At 45.2% G+C, this 22,831-nt stretch overlaps 1 protein-coding gene across 1 annotated transcript; it reads right to left on the bottom strand.

Annotated features, from left to right (window-relative positions):
- Window positions 1–450: 450 nt before the first annotated feature.
- LOC143276719 (solute carrier organic anion transporter family member 2A1-like) lies at window positions 451–19,613 on the bottom strand. Its single transcript, XM_076581370.1, has 13 exons — window positions 19,266–19,613; window positions 18,242–18,496; window positions 15,838–15,954; window positions 15,164–15,383; window positions 14,059–14,241; window positions 12,608–12,694; window positions 10,572–10,775; window positions 9,667–9,831; window positions 7,372–7,555; window positions 6,147–6,291; window positions 5,526–5,680; window positions 4,419–4,483; window positions 451–3,187 (listed from the first exon to the last, which is right to left on the bottom strand). The coding sequence occupies exons 2-13, from the start codon at window positions 18,455–18,457 to the stop codon at window positions 2,859–2,861; spliced, it is 2,070 nt and encodes a 689-aa protein (XP_076437485.1). The 5' UTR covers window positions 18,458–18,496; window positions 19,266–19,613; the 3' UTR covers window positions 451–2,858.
- Between the last annotated feature and the right edge of the window lie 3,218 nt (window positions 19,614–22,831).

Here is a 22,831-nt window from a genome sequence, read left to right as displayed (position 1 = left end):
CCATGAATACCGACTTTGCTGCGGCAAAAGGTTTGACGTTCAGAGTCCAGACTTTTGCTTTACACCTGAAGTACACAAATCGGTCCCCATGAATACGGCCCCAGGGATGGAAGGGGCAGTAGTGATTAAGGGGCGTCGTTTTGTCTGTCGTCTGTGTTGTCTGTGTTGTCTGTGTTTTCTTTATCCCACATGTGGTGGGGACTGTGTCTGCGTGTTCAGTGTGTGACATGAAGAGGGTCCGTTTTGTCGCCGGACGTTTTGTTTGTTGTTGGAGTCTTGGTCATGAGCATGAAAATAAAGATTTGGATATTGTATTATCAAAGTTGGTTCTTTGTGTGCAGGTGTGGTTATTTGTGTGTGTGTGTTTCATGTCTGAGGTCACAAACTTGGCATGATGTACAGATCAAATACTTTCATGACAATCTTCTGAGATGGTAAATCACTTAAAACTCTTGGTTAACAAGGTCATGTTCTATAGCCTGTCAGTACCACCAGGGCAGTGAATTCATATCCACCGTGTCCAGGGGCTGGGGTTCAATTCCCTTCTTCCGTTTGATCCTCCCCATTCCGAAGTGAGGAAAATCACACTAAAGTGCCTCTCCCAAGGACACAATAACACCATGCTGAAACAGGGCCTCGAACCATTGTATCACTGGTGAACACTGGATCAGAAGTCAACACCTAACTGATTCTACCAGGCAACCTCTGCCACATTTTCACACAAGTGATTGTCATAGATAAAGTGTGTATGGTGGCAGTGAATAAACAGACCACTGCTGCATGAGAGAGAGAAATAGAGAGAACCCTTCATTAGAGAAACTGTACACACACACGCACACACACACACACACACACACACACACACACAACAAAATTCTGTATTTCCAAGGACAATAGATAACTGATGCACTATCTCCATCCGGTCCCTTCCCTAAATAGTGTCTGCTCTACACAATACTGACAATAATAAAGACATAATCCTGATGGTTATAACATATAAAGAGATTTGAAGTATGACACAGTCTGAATACAAGAATAGCGCTGGGTTGGAAAGCAACTAGAGAAGAAACACTTGCATAAATATATATTGTCTGAAACGGAAAAGAGAAAGAGAGGGTGGGTGAAGACAGAGATACAGACCAGACAATACAGATTCTTTCCGAGGATAACAGACAAGCACCAATGTCGCACATTGACAAGCTAAACAAGGTTGCTGCAAAGACTCACTCTGTTTACAAACGTGAGCTATAGAAAACGCTAAGACCGATTTGTGTTTATTTCAGCGGGACATAATACGCCTGTTCTTTTCAATCACAGAAAAACAAAAACACAGTTCTTGTTTCTTGCTCTTCTGTATCTTGCCAAAAACGAACCGGTCAGTCTTTTTTCCTTCCTTCCATAGAGTAACCACAATCAACAGTTCCATTATTCTGTCACTGGCGGGGGGTAGGGGCGTGGGGTGTGTTTTTTTTGGGGGGTCTGCAGGAAAAAGCACTATATCTAAAAGATTTTTTTTTTAAATTTTTTAAGAAAAGATAAAGAAGAAACCCATATTTCACAGTATCTAGACTAGACCACTGCGACTAGCGAAGCTCTCTCCGGGGATAAACCCCGACCTGCACAGATCCAGCCTGTTGTTTACCACTACTTTGATCCACGATTCCTACTGTGACACTCATGAAGAATTTTACCTACCAGTTCCTGGTCAACTTTAAAAAGAAAAAAAAAACGAGACACCACCACCCCCTCCCCCAAAAAGAAAGAAAAAAAAAGGCCCTGTCAAACTTTCCTGTCAAAACACCTGAAGAATGACTCACTCCTGTTCTAAATCTTCAGTACAAACACGGCCATGAAAAAGAACAGAACAACTCTGCTTCCGTTTTGCTCGGAGCAGTCTTCGTCCCAAACTACAGGACAGCACACACACACACACACACACACACACGACCACCAGTCGGCGGCACCAGAATCAGGATAAGGACAAATACATTGCTGGGGAAATAAATGTGGGTAAAGCCCTATTTCTGCGTCCTTAAGTGGAGTGACGACTTAGAGGTAAAGCGTCCCGCCTTGGAAGCAAGAGAATCTGAGCGCGCTGGTTCGAATCACGGCTCGGCCGCCGATATTTTCTCAGTCCCCCTCCACTAGATCTTGAGTGGTGGTCTGGACGCTAATCATTCGGATGAGACGATAAACCGAGGTCCGGTGTGCAGCATGCACTTAGCGCACGTAAAAGAACCCACGACAACAAAAGGGATGTTCCTGGGAAAACTCTGTAGAAAAACCCACTTCAATAGGAAAAACAAATCAAACTGCACTCAGGAAAAAATACAAAAAAAATTGTGGCGCTGTAGTGTAGCGACGCACTCTCCCTGGGGAGAGCAGCCCGAATTTCACACAGAGAAATCTGTTGTGATAAAAAGAAATACAAATACAATAATTCAGGAACCTATTTCACTGGCAATTTTTGTGCATGTATGAAATCTCATTAGCAGATGTTGTAACCCATTTCTCAGTGGATTTTGACTATTTTGTACTTTGTTTTACTCAGTTTTGATGCGGATTCAGTCACTAAACGAACGTGCCACCACCTTGCTTTTTCCTTTTTTGGTCCCACAAACCATGCATAAGCAGCACTGACTTGAAGCTGTGTACCTTGTGAATGGAGAGAGTTACCACTCTTTACTATTTATCATTTATGAAAATGTGACCAATAGGTGTAGGTGTAATAATTCAGGACGCTAAAATGGGAACAGGACAGCAAGATATATATATATACAAATACAAATATATATATATAAAGCAGCTGTACTGTTGATGATCGAAAACAGAAGATGGCGGGGAACTTTAGTCTCCACTTAGTTTCGCGTTTCAGCCGTATTTCCTCTCTCTAAAGAGTGGTTTCCCTTCTCAGCAACTTCCGCCGCCTTCTTCGCGACTCCTTTGAGCGGCTCTCCGTCTCCGTCCTTCTTGTCGAACTTCTTGGTGACCTTGGCGGAGATGAAGGCCAGTATGGCGAACACGAAAGACAGGGCCCGGAAGATGAGTTGGTATCCTAGCAACTTCAGCCGGAAGCTGTCGTTGTCATAGAGCTGGCAGGCCCCGCCCCCCGTGCAGCTCCGCTGCTCCCATTGGATGCAGATGCCGTCAATCAGCTTCCCGAAAATGACTGGTCCCAGAATCCCGCCTGGGCACAGACGACAAAAGAAAAGTTCTTACTTTGTTGGTTTGGTCCTGGCTTTGGGTCAAGACAGGAGGGAGGAGTATTTGTATTTGTATTTCATTTTATCACAACAGATTTCTCTGTTTGAAAATCGGGCTGCTCTCCCCAGGGAGCGCACGTCGCTACACTACAGCGCCACCCATTTTTTGGTATTTTTTCCTGCGTGCAGTTTTATTTGTTTTTCCTAACAAAGTGGATTTTTCTACAGAATTTCGCCAGGAACAACCTTTTTGTTGCCGTGGGTTCTTTTACGTGCGCTAAGTGCATGCTGCACACGGGACCTCGGTTTATCGTCTCATCTGAATGAATGACTAGCGTCTAGACCACCACTCAAGGTCTAGTAGAGGGGTAGAAAATATCGGCGGCTGAGCAGTGATTCGAACCAGCGCGCTCAGATTCTCTCGCTTCCTAGGCGGACGCGTTACCTCTAGGCCACCACTCCACTTTGGTGGAAGAGTAGTTTGATGTATGGGGTTTTGAAACGCTTTTACGACGGGCGCAATAGCCGAATGGTTAGAGCGTTGGACTTTCAATCTGAGGGTCCCGGGTTCGAATCTCGGTGAAGGCGCCTGGTGGGTAAAGGGTGGAGATTTTTCCGATCTCCCAGGTCAACATACGTGCAGACTTGCTAGTGCCTGAACTCCCTTCGTGTGTATACGCAAGCAAAAGATCAACTGAAATACGCACGTCAAAAATCCTGTAATCCATGTCAGCGTTCGGTGGGTTATGGAAACAAGTACATGCCCAGCATGCACACCCCCGAAAGCGGAGTATGGCTGCATACATGGCGGGGTAAAAACAGTCATACACGTAAAAGCCCACTCGTGTATATACTAGTGAACATGGGAGTTGCAGCCCACGAACAAAGGAGGAGGAGGAGGAAACACTTTTACATTCCATTATTTGTACGTGTGTGCGCACACATGGATGGTCTAGCCCATGTGACAACGAAAGCGTTGTGTCTGGCAAAGTTCTGTCGAAAAATCCACTTGGACTGTTAATTAAACACACACACTTGCAGACAGACAGAAAATGTGGCGCTCAGTGCACAGTGGCGAAACGCTCTCCTCGGGGAGAGCTGCCCGAATTTCACACAGAGAAATCTGTTGTGACGAAAAGTACTGATTACAACACAGCACGCACAGACTCAGACACAGACACAGACACAACACAACACAACACAACACACACTAACCAGAGATGGATGTCATGAAGGCGTTAAACCCAAGCCCCATGGCTTTGTCTCGCTCTTCAACAGATCTGGAGAGCAATTAAACACATGAATTAATAAATCATTATATCCAGGGACAACACAGCTCTGTTTTCTTACAGAATACTGTATGAAACAAACGAATAAGTAAAGGAATGAAACAGCGTGCATGCTACACGAACGTGTGCCAAAACCTTTAAACAAATGCATCCACACACTGACTGACTGAAACCATTTATTGTCAGATTAACTTTTTGTTGTACTGACAATTTTAGTAACCATTTGAATTAATATGAATTGAACAACACAAAGACAATCACACACACACACACACACACGTGCACACATACACAGTGAGCCAGCTTTTACACTCGCTTTTTGAACGATTGATCACCACTGTCCTTAACTATGACTGGATTTATGTGTCAATCTTCTCATTCCCTGAAAATGTCCATGCACGAAGTATCGTGTCTACATGGCCGCTGTTCTTGAATGGAACAACAAGCAGAATAGGACTACTGATAATTACGATGTAATGATTATCAATTACATTTTTAAAAAGAGTATATGAAATGTTTTTTTTATATATGAAAAACTGATATATAAATGTTTAGTGTCCCTGCTTGATAAAGTCATTCTTAATTACTTTGTGCGTGCAAGTTGTGTAAATGGACTTTTTTTTTTTTTTTTCGTGCGTTTGTGTGTTACCGCACCTGATGTAATTTCTCTTTATGAGATAACAGAATTCATTCTATTCTATTCTATTCGTTTCTTTTCGTATCTTTACCTCACCTTGCCTCACCTTACCTCACCTTACCTTACCTTATTTACCTTCACCTCACCTTACCTCCCCTTACCTCACCTCACCTCCCCTCCCCTCCCCTTACTTCACCTCCTCTTACCTCACCTTACCTTACCTTATTTACCTTCACCTCACCTTACCTCCCCTTACCTCACCTCACCTTACCTCCCCTTACCTCACCTTACCTTACCTTATTTTACCTTACCTTACCTTATTTTACATTACCTTACTTTACCTTACCTCACCTCACCTCACCTCACCTTACCTTATCCAGTCTGACTGGGACGTACCTGATGTAGACGATGAGTTTGGGAATAATGGCCAGAGTACCGAACAAATTCTGAATGCAGAAGAAGATGACGAACGGGTAGAACATGTTGCAGCTGTAGTCACACATACCCGCTATGGCTGTGCCTCCCGCAGTGAACGTGCAGTTGACGTAATTCTGCCAGAAAATAGGTCAAGGTCAAACACGCAGGCCATTCACGTCTAGGTCACAAACATCGAGGTCATACACGTCAAGGTAAAACATCGAGGTCATATACGTCAAGGTCAAACATTGAGGTCATACACGTCAGTGTCAAATGGAATGTGGGACCCTTGAAACCGCACCTTTCCATTAAGCAGAATAGATAGGCAGTGCTCTGACTGAACACAGACTCTCACCCCACGGGCAGTGCCCTGACTGAACACACTCTCACCCCACGGGCAGTGCCCTGACTGAACACAGTCTCACCTCACGGGCAGTGCCCTGACTGAACAGTCTCACCTTACGGGCAGTGCCCTGACTGAACACAGACTCTCACCCTACGGGCAGTGCTCTCACTGAACACAGACTTTCACCCCACGGGCAGTGCCCTGACTGAACACAGAATCACCCCACGGGCAGTGCTCTGACTGAACACACTCACCTCACGCGCAGTGCCCTGACATCCGGCGTGACAGGGGGAGAAGAAGGTTTTGCCGTCATCCCCACACACGGGGAAGTAATCCCCGTCGTCACACGCACAGCTGTCCAAACTGTCCTGGAGACTGGTCCCCTGTGATGCACGGGACCTGCCCACCAAACAAAGCAACGATTGATTGATTGATTGATATGGATACTTACATAGCGCCTATCCTCGGTCGGAGACCAAGCTCTAAGCGCTTTACAAACACAAGGTCATTTACACAACAGGCTGCCTACCTGGGTAGAGCCGACTGACGGCTGCCATTGGGCGCTCATCATTCGTTTCCTGTGTCATTCAATCAGCCACCGAACGCTGACATGGATTACAGGATCTTTAACGTGCGTATCTGATCTTCTGCGTGCGTATACAGACGAAGGGGGTTCAGGCGCTGGCAGGTCTGCACATGTGTTGACCTGGCAGATCAGAAAAATCTCCACCCTTTACCCACCAGGTGCCGTCACCGAGATTCGAACCCGGGACCCTCAGATTGAAAGTCCAACGACACAGAAGATGACCATACTGTTCAGTGCTGTAATGTAAAAAGAATGACCAGCGACTTGCCCTGCCGTGCTCAAGGAAGCACAGTACCATTAAACAATATGCACTGGACCACGTGAAGATTTCTTGACAGTTAAATAAAGTCAGCTACGCTGGTATGGCCATGTTACAAGATCCAATGTTCTTGCTAGTAAAACAATTCTCCCAGGAGAAAAAATCAAGGGCAAAGTAAGTGCTGTCCTCTGGCAAAGTCCTTAAGAATCCAGTCTGATAGGCACACACACACACACACACACACACACACACACACACGCACAGAGACACACACACAAATATAAACACAAACACATATACACACTCACACTCACACACAGACACCCACACACACACACAGACACCCCCACACACACACACACACACAAATACAAACACAAACACACACACAAATACAAACACACACAGACACACACACACACACACAAAGACAAACACATATACACATATACTCTCACACAGACACCGACATTCACACACACACACACACACACACACACACACACACAGACACCGATACACACACACGCATACACACACACACACTCACACACACCGACACACACACCGACACACACATATATATATATATATATATGTATACTCACTCACACACACACACACACACACTAACCTCGGGCTGTTGTGCACGTGCGGCTGGGGACAGCTGAAGACGAGCAGGAGACAGGAGGCGAGGACTGAAACCGCCGACACGGCGCTGATGGCCTTCAGGCTGGCCGCGGGGCCCATCTTCATCCGCCTCGACACGTACCCGCCCAGGAAGCTACCCAGACAGGCCGACCCCAGCGTCACACCCGCTGCAGGCATCAGTTCACACCCGATCAAAGCCGATGGACACGTACGGTGATGCGGTAATACATGGACGTGTCCGCTATTAGAGTGCATTAGATGCCGTGTTCTACACTGAACATAATACAAAACTAATTTGTATTTGTATTTCTTTTTATCACCAACAGATTTCTCTGTGTGAAATTCGGGCTGCTCTCCCCAGGGAGAGCGCGTCGCTATACTACAGCGCCACCCCCCCCCCCCCCCCCTCCCCCCCCTGTTTCATTTGTTTTTTCTATCGAAGTGGATTTTTCTACAGAATTTTGCCAGGAACAACCTTTTTGTTGCCGTGGGTTCTTTTCCGTGCGTTAAGTGCATGCTGCACACGGGACCTCGGTTTATCGTCTCATCCGAATGACTAGCGTCCAGACCACCACTCAAGGTCTAGTGGAGGGGGAGAAAATATCGGCGGCTGAGCCATGATTCGAACCAGCACGCTCAGATTCTCTCGCTTCCTAGGCGGACGCGTTACCTCTAGGCCATCGCTCCACACAATGGACACGTTGATACAATGATACAGCGAAACATTGGATGTGTCGCCATCAGAGTATATTAGATGTTATACACTGGGCACATTGTATACAATAATACAGCGTAACACTGAATATGTGGCTATCAGAGTATGTTAGATGTTATGTTATATACACTGGACATGATACAAAACTAATGGACATGTTGATAAAATGATACATCGAAACATTGGATGTGTCGTTATCAGAGTATATTAGACGCTATACACCAGACACATTGTACAATACACGTTGATACAATATTACGGTGAAACATTGGATGTGTCGCTATCAGAGAATATAACAGGTTATACACTGGATACATTGTGTAATACACGTTGATACAAGTACCATCCTCACCTCACTCTCATCTTCTACACACACACACACACACACACACGCACAGACAGACAGACAGACAGACAGACAGACAGACAGACACACACACACACACACACACACACACACACACACACACACACACACACACACACACACACACACACACACACACACACACACACACACACACACGACACATCCAATATCACTCAAAGTGAAAAAAAATACATTGATAAATTGAATGAGTCGCTATCAGAGTGTACTAAATGTTATGTTATACACTGGACACAACAATGCAAAACTGACACATCAATACAATAATACATTGATAAATTGGATGTGTCGCGATCAGAGTATATTAGATGTGATGCTATACACTGAACATATCAATACAAAAATAATGGACACGTTGATACAATAATACATCGAAACGTTGGATGTGTCGTTATCAGAGTATGTTAGATGCTATGTTATACACTGGACACATAAACACAAAAGCAATTGACCACCACCATCACCACCAACCACACCACCACCACCACCAACCACACCACCACCGCTACACCACCACAACGCCACTACCACCACCACCACCACCACGAAGAGTTTGAAGATGATACCCTACCGATGGACATGTCAGCTCTTTAGGCGGTGAAGAAGAAGGAGGAGGAGGAGGACACCATCACCACCACCCACACCCACCCACCCACTACCACCACCACCCACACCCACCCACCCACTACCACCACCACCCACACCCACCCACCCACTACCACCACACACACACCCAACCACCATCATCACCACCCACACCCAACCACCACCACCACCAACAACAACAACACCAACACCACCGCCACCAACAACAACAACACCGCCACCACCATCACCGCCACCACCATCACCACCACCACCACCAACACCACCACCACCACCACCAACAACATCAACACCACAGAGTATATTAGACGCGGTGTTATACACTGGACACAACACAAAAGAAATTGATGAGCACCACCACCACCACCACCAACAACAACAACGACATCAACACCACAGAGCGTATTAGACGTTACCAACACAAAAGCAATTGACCACCACCACCACCACCAACAACAACAACAACAACACCATCAACACCATAGAGCGTATTAGACGCTATGTTATACACTGGAAACACCACCACCACCACCACCAACAACACCAAGAGACAAGAGACGACATCCTACCCATGGCCATGTTGGCCCTCCAGGCAGGGAAGGCGAACTGGTTCTCCATGTACTTAGGGGTGAAGGAGAAGGTGCCCCCTACAGCGAAGAGGATGGTGCAGGAGGACATCATCACACACATGTACACCGGGTTGGTCCACAGCCTCACCAGGGCTGATAGGAACTCTGCCGTCACACCGTCACAGGCGATGAGAATACCGATAATGCTGAGAATACCGATGATGAAAATACCGATGATAATCATGATGATAATACTTGATGATGATAATACTTGATGATGAGAATACCGATGATGAGAATACCGATGATGAGAATACCCATGATGAGTATACCGATGATAATACTGATGATGATAATACCGATGATGAGAATACCGATGATGAGAATACCGATGATGAGAATACTGATGAGAATACTGATGAGAATACTGATGATAATACCGATGATGATGAGAATACTGATGATGAGGATAACGATGATGGTGATGATGATAATTATGATAACAACAATAATAATTAGAACAACGACAATAATAATGATAACAATAATAGTAACAACAGTAATAACAATGACGACGACGACAATAACAACAACAATAATAAGAATAATAATAATAAACCCAACGTGTAAGTATGGTAGCCTATATATATTTTTTCATTTGTTAGTTGAATCACCAAGCAATTATACGCTTGATGTAGAGATATACCGAGCGCTTGTTAAGGTTATGTTGGTTGGTTTGATTTTCCTCCCTCCCCCCCTCCACACACCACAACACCAAACACACACACACACACACCACCAACCCATCCACCCACTAACCCACGCTCTCTACACCCCCCCCCCTCCCCCCACGGCCCCGTCTTCCCCCCCCCCAGCCCCATCCCCCCTCACACACACACACACACCTTTCACCAGCTGGGACATCTTTCCGGGGACACTGGGAGGTTCCCCGTGAGGTCGTACGGGCTCCGTGCCCCGCCTGCCTCCCTTGATGCGGCGCGGGAAGCAGAAGAGCGGGAGGCCCACGACACAGGCGATGCAGCCAAAGGTGACGTAGCCCAGCCACCACGCCCCGATCCACCTCGGGTGGCGGTAGTGCAGGGTGGTCTCTGTAACCATTGGATACGCTGGGAATGACACCTACATAGGCACTCATGGAGTGATGGCCTAGAGGTAACGCGTCCGCCTAAGACGCGAGACTGAATCTGAGCGCGCTGGTTCGAATCACGCACGGCTCAGCCGCCGATATTTTCTCCCCCCCCCCCCCCCCCCCCCCCACACCCCCCCCCCACCTCTACTAGACGTTGAGTGGTGGAATGGACGCTAGTCATTCGGATGAGACGATAAACAGAGGTTCCGTGTGCAGCATGCACTTAGCGCACGTAAAAGAACCCACGGCAAAAAAAGGGTTGTTCCTGGCAAAATTCTGTAGATAAAATCCACTGCGATAGGAAAAACAAATAAAATTGCAGGCAGGAAAAACTGTAAAATAAAAAAAAGAAAAAAAAAAAGAAAAAGAAAGAAATGGGTGGTGCTGTAGTGTAGCGACGCGCTCTCCCTGGAGAGAGCAGCCCGAATTTCACACAGAGGAATCTGTTGTGATAAAAAGAAATACAGATACAAATATCATATCATACCACCATCATTGGATACATCGCTATCACAGTTCTTTAGTCTGAAAAACCCACTCTGATAGGAAAACAAATCTCTGTAACCACTGGATACTTTACTATCAAAGCTCTTTAGATTGAAAAACCCACTTTGATAGGAAAACGAGTTAGTTACTTCACTGTCAATGCTCTTTAGAAAAACCCACTTTGACAGGGAAACAAGTTGGTCTCTGTAACCATTGGATACTTCACTATCAAGGCTCTTTAGAAAAAAAAAGAACCCCACTTTGATAGGGAAACAAGTTGGTCTCTGTAACTATAGGATACTTCACCATCATTTTTTTATACATAGAAAAATCCACGTTGATATGAAACAATTGGTCTCTGCGACCGTTGGATACTTCATCATCAATTTTTTTTACATAGAAAAATCCACGTTGACATGAAACAAGTTGGTCTCTGCAATCATTGGATACTTCATTGTCATTTTTTTTAAACAGAAAAATCCAATTGGATAGGAAAACAAGCTGGTCTTGATCAGTATCAGTATCACTATCACCATCAGTAGCTCAAGGAGGCGTCACTGCGTTCGAACAAATCCATACACGCTACACCACATCTGCCAAGCAGATGCCTGACCAGCAGCGTAACCCAACGCGCTTAGTCAGGCCTTGAGAAAATAAGAATTAAAAAAAAAAATTAAAGAAAAATAATAAAATAAAAATAAAAATAATAAAAATTCATAAAAACAACAACAAAAAACACAACAAAACAACAAAAACAAACAAACAAACCAAAAAAAATAAATGAATGAAATAAAAACTTGAGTAAAAAACTTGAGCAGAGTAAAGAAAATAGAAACGACTTAGTCTAAAAGCATTGGGCTACGCCGTTTTCACTAATCCCTGGTCATTTCAAAGAGTAACTCCATTGTTCTGTGAAGTGTCCTCAACACACCGCTGGACCATGGATCAACGACATATGATTTGAAGAACTGAACTAAAAGCATATCAACATTGTTATGAATCAACATTTTGAAGGTTTCTAAATGTTCAAGGTAGCGTTTGTGATCATAATATCATTCCTAAACATCACTTTAGTTCTTGCAGAATTATGTTATAAAACATTCCTAAACACCACTGTAGTTCATGCAGAATTACGTTATGAAACAAGTCTCACATCACTTCGTAACAAATTAGAACATATCCCAAATCCAAACACACGTTCGTTTTCCTGTCGTCTGGTTCGTGGTAGGAAGACACATAAGAAAAAAAAAGCAAGATCAAACGAATATACACGCAAACGAGTCAACAAAGAAACAAAGGCATTACCCTCCAGAGTGACGTAAATACGGGAGAACAGGCCTCCCAGTGCAAAGGCCAACACAGGCCCCATGATGGCCACGGCGATGATGATGCCTGCAGGTATGGAAAACACACTGTGTCAAAAACTGATTAACAGTTGTGATGACGATTATGATGCCTGCATTGATACGGAAAACACACCGTGTCAAAAAACTGAATAATAGCTGTCATGACGATTATGATGCCTACGCAGATATGGAAAACACTGTATCAAAAACTGCGTAACAGTTGTGATGGTGATGGTAATGATGCCTACATATATAGGGAGAAAACATTGTGTCAAATCGCATAATAGTTGTGATGACGAAGATGATACCTGCATAGATATGAAAGCACCCCAACAAGAAGAAATAACACTGTATTTCAACATACACTGACACACCGATCCATGGTTAAATAAAAAATAAAAAATAAAATAAACACACACACACAGACAGACACAGATACAGACACAGACGCACACAGACACACAGACACACAATATCAACACCTACCAGGCTTTCTCATGGTAGTGTTCTCATTACAACATGAACATCTCAATTGTTTGCAGTGGACCAACCGAGGACGGGAGGTTCAAACGAGGAAACACAGAACAATTACACTTTAGGACCAACAGTGCTGCAGTCAGCCTAAGACTCCAGAGTCCTGGCACACCACAGAACCTCTACGAACCCCCAACAGCAAACTGCACGACCTGGGCTTATCCATGGCATACATTTCACCACTCACGGTTAACTCTCTCCATACGAACGGCGAAAGAGACGACGTTAACTGCGTTTCACCCCAATTACCACCATCAAAATATTGCAAGCGGAAGGCTCTTATACTGAAGAAGTGAATGTTGACAAAGAATACCACAATTCTGACGACGGAAGCTAAAGGTTGGGTCATTCAGACACCCCCTGGACATCCGAGGGGTCTGTGTAGAGGAGAAAAGAGGACTGGCCGTACTGAGTGAGTTAAATCGTGTCAGAGATCACTTAAATCACAATGACAAGAACTGGCCGGCTTCAAACAACCCAGTGTTAAGAAACTCTAGGGAGAGCTGGACAGTGCAACGTCTTCAGAGAAGAAGCCCCCCTCAGTCAAGTGTTTCGGCCCTTAACCCCTTACATTCGAAGGGGGCTGGGCCGCACCCTCGGAGTGTGAACCCGGCACGCATAAGTTAACCCCCTTGACAAGGGTTGACAAATAAGGGTATGTCTTGGCCACATCATCATCATCACCATCACCACCATCACCACCATCACCACCATCATCACCATCATCACCATCATCACCACCATCATCACCATCATCATCATCATCATCATCACCATCATCATCACCACCACCATCATCACCACCATCATCATCATCATCATCATCATCACCATCACCATCATCATCACCACTCTAACTGTGAGGGGATCACTGACCCATGTAGAATCCCGTTTTGACCTGGGGCAGGTTGTTGTCCACATAGAACGTGCTGAAGGGCATGCGGGGAGTCTTGGCCACACCCTGAAGCACCATGCCCACAGCGATCAGCGCCAGGGCCGTCCCCGCGTGACCACGTGCCGCGCTCCGCCCGTCCTCTGGCTGGGAGCCCCCGCTGCTGTCTGGGGGGAGGGGGGGGGAGGGGGCAGGATGGGGGGCAGGGAGGGCGAGTGGGGTAGGATGGGAGGGGGGACGGGGGCAAGACAGTGTTTATTTTAAGGAAAACGGGCCGGGGGGGAGGGGGAAGGGGGGGGGACACTTGAAAATGTTACGTATTTCATGTTAACTGATACAAATATGTACAGGGAGAGTGAGGGATGAGGTGGTGGTGGTGGTGGCTGTGGTTAGCGTAAAATAAATGGTGATGGTGGTGGTTAGAGTGGTGGTGGTTATGGAGCAGTGGTGATGGTGGTGGTGGTGGCGATAGCGGTGGTTGTTGCGAATGTCGTTATAGTACAGTGGTGGTGGTGGTGATGGTGGTGGTTGTTGCGAAGGTCGTTATAGTACAGTGGTGGTGGTGGTGATGGTGGTGGTTGTTGCGTAGGTCGTTATAGTACAGTGGTGGTGGTGGTGGTAATAGTGGTGGTGAGTAACTGGTAGTGGTGGTGGTATATGATGTTGATGGTGATGACTGTCACAAAAACAAAAATGAAGATGGTGAAGATGACTGTGGTTGTAATGATAATGGTTATACTGATGATGCTGATGATAATGGGGAGGAGAAGGGCTACGATGATGCTATGATGATGATTGTGATGACTTTCACAAAGACAAAAACAACAATCAATTCTTAATAACGACGACGACAGTGACAACGATGATCATGAAGAGGACTCAACAGATGCCGCTGCTGAAAATAACATTTGCTTCGAGTGTGGAGCATTTACATCAATCATATCACTTTTAACTTCACGAAAAAGATGTTGAAATCACAAATATAAATGAGAACTAAACAATGATGATGATGATGATGGAGACGACGACGACGATGCTGATGAAGGTACGATGACGAAGAAATAGACTGAAACAGGCACTGGCTCCTACCTTCCTTCAAGGCGTCACAATTCAATGACGTGTCATTGACGCCATCGCACAGCTGTCCCAGGAAACTTCCGGCGGGTTGGGCTGACGTCATACTGACGTTACCGGCCTCGGTCAGTGACGCGGGGCTCGGAGCGCCGAAGAGAAAGTACGGCAGGGCGCAGAAGATCCCAGAAACCCCGAACATGATGGTGAAGAGACCCAGCGAACGTGGAATGTGAACCTGATGATGAAAACAAGGTCCTCCTCATCATCATTTTGTCACAGACACTGGTTTGACGTCAACTTCCTTTCACGTCAAGTGCCTTGTGACGTCAATTCCCAAAAACACGCCCCAAACTCGTTTGATGTGTTTGGTAATATATACGTGTGTGTGCGTGTGCGCGTGCATGTGTGGAGGGGGTGGGGGTCAGGGGGGAGGGAGGAGGAGGAAGAAGAAGTGGGAAGAGGAGGAGGAAGAGGAGGAGGAGGAGGAAGTGGGAGGAGGAGGAGGAAGTTGGAGGAGGAGGAGGAGGAAGTAGAGAAGGAGGAAGAGAAGGAGGAGAAAGAAGAAGAGGAGGAGGAAGAGGAGGAGGAGGAAGAGAAGGAGGAGAAAGAAGAAGAGGAGGAGGAAGAGGAGGAGAAGAAGGAAGAGGGGGAAAAGGAGAGACAGGATCCAGTTCCGGAGGGGTGCCTACCCTGGAGGCCAGGAAGCTGACGAAGAGGATCATGGCGAGGAAGCCCACGTCGTTGGCCGCCATGATGAATCCTGTCTGAGAGCTGCTGAACCCGAAGTGTTTCTCCAGTGTCGTCACCTGCACACCACACAGCGTCACTGCATGACGTCATCTTCTGTCACGTCATCTTTGGTGACCAAGTACATATGGGTTCTGGCCCAACACTCAGCTTGCATCACAGACTGACATAAGTTTGCAGTCGGGCCAACAGCAATGGGAAATAATTCACACCTTAGTCTTTTGTGAAGGACTATGACCCTCAAACTAGGAGGCAAAATTGCTATGGCTCTTAGTGCTGCAGCCTTGGGGGCTAGTTGGCCTTTGGGAACCATCCCAAACGCCGACTGTTCTAAAACCCTCTCGGCGGAGAGAGTGGGGATGTAAGTTGGGCAAGACTCTCCACTATAATAAAATTCCAGCCCAGATAGTCGGGACAGCAGTTACATCCTCTGCTGTTCTGAATGGTCATAGTCGAACGCGACTGATTATCATATACATGGGCTCAGACTGCTTTGAAAGAACTGGACTGATGTAAATTACCATTCATGTAGGCGAAATAAGACAGTCCATTCTGTGACTGACTGGTGTTTTCGTAGCGCTGTCCGCACACAAGCATCCAAACCCACACCGAAAAGCCTTCATAGCTCACGTGCAGTGGGGGAGAGGGGTGAGGGGTTGGGTGGTGGTGGTACTACACACAAATCGATCCAAATGTTATTTTCCTTGCTCACCATCAGAAACGGTTGTTTTGTTGTTTTTTTGCTTTGTTTTTGTTGTTGTTTTGTTGGGTTTTTTTGTTGTTTTTTGTTGTTTTTTGCTGCCCCATCATCTGCACCATTTCAGTGGCATTGCTCCCACGCCATCCATTAAGATTCCTCCATACAAGGCCACACCCGGGTTCGTCCGTCACATTTCCAGCGTCAGCAGTCCGCAGGGAACCATCGATGTTAGGTCGCCAGGAGGCCACTCACCAGAAGGGACACTGCACTGCTGCTGAGTTACTTCGGTGGTGTTCAGTGGTGCCTGTTCTCATTTAACGTACTTAGGACTCCACATACTAAGCCCTCTACTAACGACAATAATGGTTTAGTCGCGGAGCCAGACTGAGTGACAGAAACGTGTTTTTGTCGGACAAAAAGTTGTGTGCTGGAAATGGAACAATTCAATCGAAAGCGGGCCACATCGTTTGGTATTTCTTAATGATTTTCGATCATAAAATGGATCAGTCAAAGTTTCAATTTTCCCCCTCCCCAGCACGACTTTCTGGCTTCAGTAAATCGTAACTCTAAACACATTTTGGACGTAATATGCACAGTATAACTAAAGAGAAGTCTAGTTCTTTTGACAAAACTCTGTTCAACTATTCGGACGAGTTCTCCCACTCTGATCAACTGTAATAACCGTTCCTGTGCGAATGTCTTGGCACTGTAGTTTTGGCGCAATCGCAAAAAGGGTTACTCATTGCCGGAATCCTAAACACGCACGCCCATTTTCTTAAACTACGATTTTTTTTCTTTCTGTGTGATTGCCGACGTTTGCCACTCTCTGAGTAAATTCAGTGACGAACCCTAGACAACTGGTAAGGCAAGCAGATCTGTTGATCTGGACGGTCATTCGTAGACATTATGCACCAAGTGTTGAGGCCTTTGCACGAATCAGTTTCAGAATAGAATTCAGCAGCCTCCTTCGCCTTCGGTGAACATTTTCTCTCGAACAATCAGGACGATGTGCTTGCCAATATGTCTGATTGAAAGGAATGCACAAAGTCACTCCGGACGCTACTTATACCGACCAAAGGACCTATTGGGCTAATGTAAATAATGTAAAGCCTTCACAGTAAGTGTAAATCACAGCAACCATTCTATGCCCCGAGTCTTGTTTTTAATTAATGTTTTCGATGAGCGAGATCCGTGTAAGCAAATTACTTCCCCTAGTTTATTCAGATGTCTCATTATATGCCAGATGTGTGCGTGAATGCAGGCCTAAATTCAGACTAAGCAAGGAGCATGACTATTTTAACTATACTGATAAAATGACTTAGTAATCACCGTGTCAATATGTAAGATAAAAGTGCAAACAATTTGAAAAAAAGAACAAGGGAAGTTAAAAGTGACAACTTAATAATTGTGGAAATCTGTTTCGCTTCTTTACAATTTGGGCGGCCCTCCCGAAAAGTTCAATGACGCCATAAAAGAATGTGTAGAAAGATTTTTTTTTTTAAACTGTTTGGTAATGACGAAATAATGACGTCACTTCACCTGACTATTGACAGAGGGTTGACGTCAGCTGCGCACTGATGCTGGAGACACCTGTGAACATGGTAAATTTGGGTAGTAATGATGACGAAACAATGACGTCACTTCACCTGACTGCTGACGAAAGAACTGAGGGTCGACGTCAGCAATGCACTGATGCTGTAGAACCCCGTGAACATGGGCATGGTGGCACACATTCTCAGGGCAGCCGGTTTGAACTGTCCGATTCCGCACTCCGGCGTGTAGCCGTCATCACTCTCAGCGTCCGTGGCCGTTTCGGGGTCGCCATTTTCCTCAGTCATCTGCTTGGACTTGGGGGCCGCCATGTTGTTGGCGGTTGTCGTTCAGTTCTTACCGTGGAGGGGCTGAGGGACAGATCCACGCAAAATGTCGGTGACGCAGGAATTAAGATTCCCAAAAACTTTCAGTAATACACAACAAACTGAATGATACATAACCCCGAAAACGGAGTATGGCTGCCTACATGGCAGGGTAAAAAAGGTCATACACGTAAAAACCCACTCGTGTACATACGAGTGAACGTGAGAGTTGCAGCCCACGAACGAAGAAGAAGAAGAAGAAGATGATGCATGATATATTATCACGATATATAATACATTATATTCCGGACACTAAGCCCAGGGGAAAAAAAAAATCTCCAGTAATTTTACAACAGACACTATGTCAATGTAATAGAGAATTATACTTCCTAAAAATTTTTAAAAAAAAACAAAACAAAAAGTAATAATAAAAAAAACGAACCCCCACCCCCCCACCCCCACCGCACCCCCGCACCCCCCAAAAAAAACACACACCAAAAAACAAAAACAACCCCCCCCCCAAAAAAAAAACAACAACACAACAATTACATCAAATAGACATAACTATCAGAAATATCCATTTTATTGGGTACAAATATCGAAAACGATTAAATGAAATCCTTTCCATAAATGGCGAAACTATATAGAAAAACCCACTTTTACTGGAAAACACAATAATGATTGATATTTGCCAATGGTTTATTCACAAAAGTTATTACAGGAAAACAGTGCAGTGACACGTAGCGCAATACAATACAATACAATACAATACAATACAATACAATACAATAAATGGTAATCCATATTCACCCACCTGATACAAGCGATGTTTCTTGTGAAAAGTTGTAAAAGCAACTTTTTTTTCAGTCATCCGCAGTTTTTCTACTTCACAAACTATAAAACTGAACAGGGATTTAGCACGAATCTTTTAGCAAGACTAAAAGACAATTAACAAACAGAAAAGAAAGAAAAGGTAACTTGTCACTGTCTGCTGTGAGTTGTCTGCTCATGAGGCAGGAACACTCAAGATTATCCGAATGTATTTTCTCTCTCTCTCTCTCTCTCTCTCTCTCTCGTGCGGACAACGTTTATCTGCCTGTGAAATTGACACCCTTGTCGCAATGCGAGAGGGTTTGCCCGCTTTTCTGACCAACCAGAACGCTGCAAGTCTGTGCACAATCTCTATAATGGGCCATTACTTTTTGCTTATCAACCATACACACACACAGCGCGCGCGTGACTCAACAGTTTTGTCCCTGAGAAACTGACATGAAAATATACCATGTCATACACGTTACACAAACCATTTAAATGTTTTCAACACCCCAAATTTCAAAGTGTTGACACACACCTTGTACGCTTTAACATGGCGCCCAAGATTCCTATCATATCCATGACGGAATTTAATAACAAGGACAATGCAATTTGATGAGGCTTAGCATTACGAGTGGCATGGCAATTCAGCAGTACACAAGAGACAGGCTATGAGACATTATGGGTCCGAACGTTCGAATCCCCGAGAAGAATAATTTTACCGTTTTCCGTGAGTGGAAAGTAAGTGTATTGGGGACTTTTTTCTTTCTTTTCTTTTTCCAGTTTAATAGGAGAAAGCTTCTTTCTTTGACCTTCTATATCCGGCTGTCAGACCGTTGAGAAGTTGTATACTAACTGGTAGCAATTTCTGAACTGTAACCGTATATCTTTGATGAAATCGTGTTATGCTTGCCCCCAGAACATGCCAAATGTTGTGTCTTGATTGATATTTGCCAATGGTTTATTCACAAAAGTTATTATAGGAAAACAGTGCAGTGACACGTAGCGCAAACTTGCTGCAGAGGCACACACATGAATGTCAGCTTAACTAACGCCGCGAGCAAGTGAAAAGCTTGCCGTGAAGCAGTCACCGTAGCCAGCTGAGCGCTCGGTTTATATATATATATATATATATATATATATATATATATATATATATATATATATATATGAAGTTACCGCTGCGCTCTTTACTGACATGAGTAGCAAAATAGCTGATTGAACACTTCCGCTGGCTTCAGTTACCAAAGGGGCTGAAAAAAGGCATGCAACTATCCATATCAGTATCAGTAGCTCAAGGAGGCGTGACAGTGTTCGGACAAATCCATATACACTACACCACACCTGACCAGCAGCGTAACCCAACGCACTTCGCCAGGCCCTGAGGGAAAAAAAAAAGAAGTAAATGAATATCTAGATATATTATCTTGAAAAAAAAAGATAAACAAGTAAATGAATATTTAAACATTAAAAAGAAAGAAAAAAAAAGAAAAGAAAAAAAGAACAAATAAAGAAGTAAATGAATAAGAAGGCCTGCGCTATCTACCTATTTTTTAGAACAATGGGCAGACTCCAGCCCCAGGGGAGGGAAACTGGTTCCACACAGCGGAGAGTCATCCCCCTTCACCGACTCGTCTTTCGCAGTTTTGCTTCCGTTTTCTGACCAACACCGCAGGTTTTTTGATTGATTGATATGGACACTTATATAGCGCCTATCCTCGGTCGGAGACCAAGCTCTAAGCGCTTTACAACTACGGGGTCATTTGCACAACAGGCTGCCTACCTGGGTAGAGCCGACTGACGGCTGCCATTGGGCGCTCATCATTCGTTTCCTGTGTCATTCAATCAGATTTCAGGCACACAGACACACATGCACACTCACACACACATGTAACATGTCTTGTTTCTCTCAGGTCTGGGAGAGACATTGCACTCACACACGCACACACACAGACGCACGCACGCACATGCATACACAAACGCACACACACAAACACACACGCACGCACGCACATACAATGTACGTGCGCGTACACCTCATTTTTCTGAAAGGAATGCAACTGATACCTCTATCGACCTATATACACCTGCCTACCTACCTGTCTGTCAGCCTGTCTGTGTGTCTGTCAGTCTATAGTCTTTTAACATTGGGGGATTCGAACCTTTGGATGAATGATCCTCAGGATCGGTCGGTCTCGCCGCTGAACACCAGGGCAAGATGGCAAAATGATTAAAAAAGAAAAAAAAAGAAAGAAAATAATGATAAAACTGTTCAACGTCTGTCTGTCATCACGGAACGCCGGCGACCTCTCAGTTGGTCACGGACGTGACACAGACTTTGACGATAACATCAAAGCATCGACTAGATAGCGACTGTTCAGGACAGCGCGAGTCAGGAAACAGGACGGAGCACCATGGCTTTAAATACTTGTTTATTTGTTTTCAAACACACACACACACACACACACACAAACACACACACGCACGCACACACACACACACACACACACACACACAGTGTCCACACACAAACACACACACACACACACACACACACACGCGCGCGCGCGCGCACACACAGTGTCTACACACAAACACACACACATACACACAGCGTACACAAACACGCACGCGCGCGCGCGCACACACACACGCACACATACACACTGTATACACACACAAACACACACACACAAACATACAGTGTACACACACACACACACACACACACACACACACACACACACACACACACACACACACACACACACACACACACACACACACGTTTATAACGTTTCCATTTTCCCTAGCGTTGTCTCTCCCTATTCACCCTCCACACATACACACACTTTTACCCCCCACGCCCCTCCCACAACCCCTACCCCCACGGTGTTTTTTGTTTTTTTTGTTTTTTTTTTTTTTCGTCTAATATCACTTCAAGTGGAAAGACGTTAAACTGAAGACGAACACACACACACACACACACACACACACACACACACACACACACACACACACACACACACACACACACACACATCCCAACACAGGCGAACTGGGGGAACAGGCAAATCGGGATCACCAATTCACTGGCAGGCGATAGCAGGACGACACCAACGTCACCACTCCCCACCAAACAACACACGGCCACCAGTGGTCATTCACCCCACGTGGTAACAGTGCCCCAGGCCAGGGACTGGTGATTTTCTCACCTCTTCACCACACCTTGAGTGGTGGTCTGGGTGTCGGTGCTAGTCTTTCGGACGAGATGATCACCTCACCCGAGGTCACGTGTGCCAGCATACAACTTTGCGCACGTTAAAGAACCTACAGCAACGACAAAGGGTTGTCACCGGACAAAATTACTTCGACAGTAGATTCAGAAACAAATTCACTTGCAGACAAAAAAACAAAAACAACAACAACAACAAAAAAGCACAAAAAAAGCACAAAAAGTAAATAAATGAAATAAAATAAAAAGATAAAAAAAAGAAAAAAGAGGGATGGCGATAACATCATGAAGTAGAGACCTCAGCGCTGTGGCAGTCTACAAACTGACCCGAA

Source organism: Babylonia areolata, chromosome 32 (assembly GCF_041734735.1).
Source record: "Babylonia areolata isolate BAREFJ2019XMU chromosome 32, ASM4173473v1, whole genome shotgun sequence".
Taxonomy (NCBI): Eukaryota; Metazoa; Mollusca; class Gastropoda; order Neogastropoda; family Buccinidae; genus Babylonia; species Babylonia areolata.
Note: the sequence above shows the minus strand (reverse complement) of the source record. Positions and strands in the feature narration are given on the sequence as shown.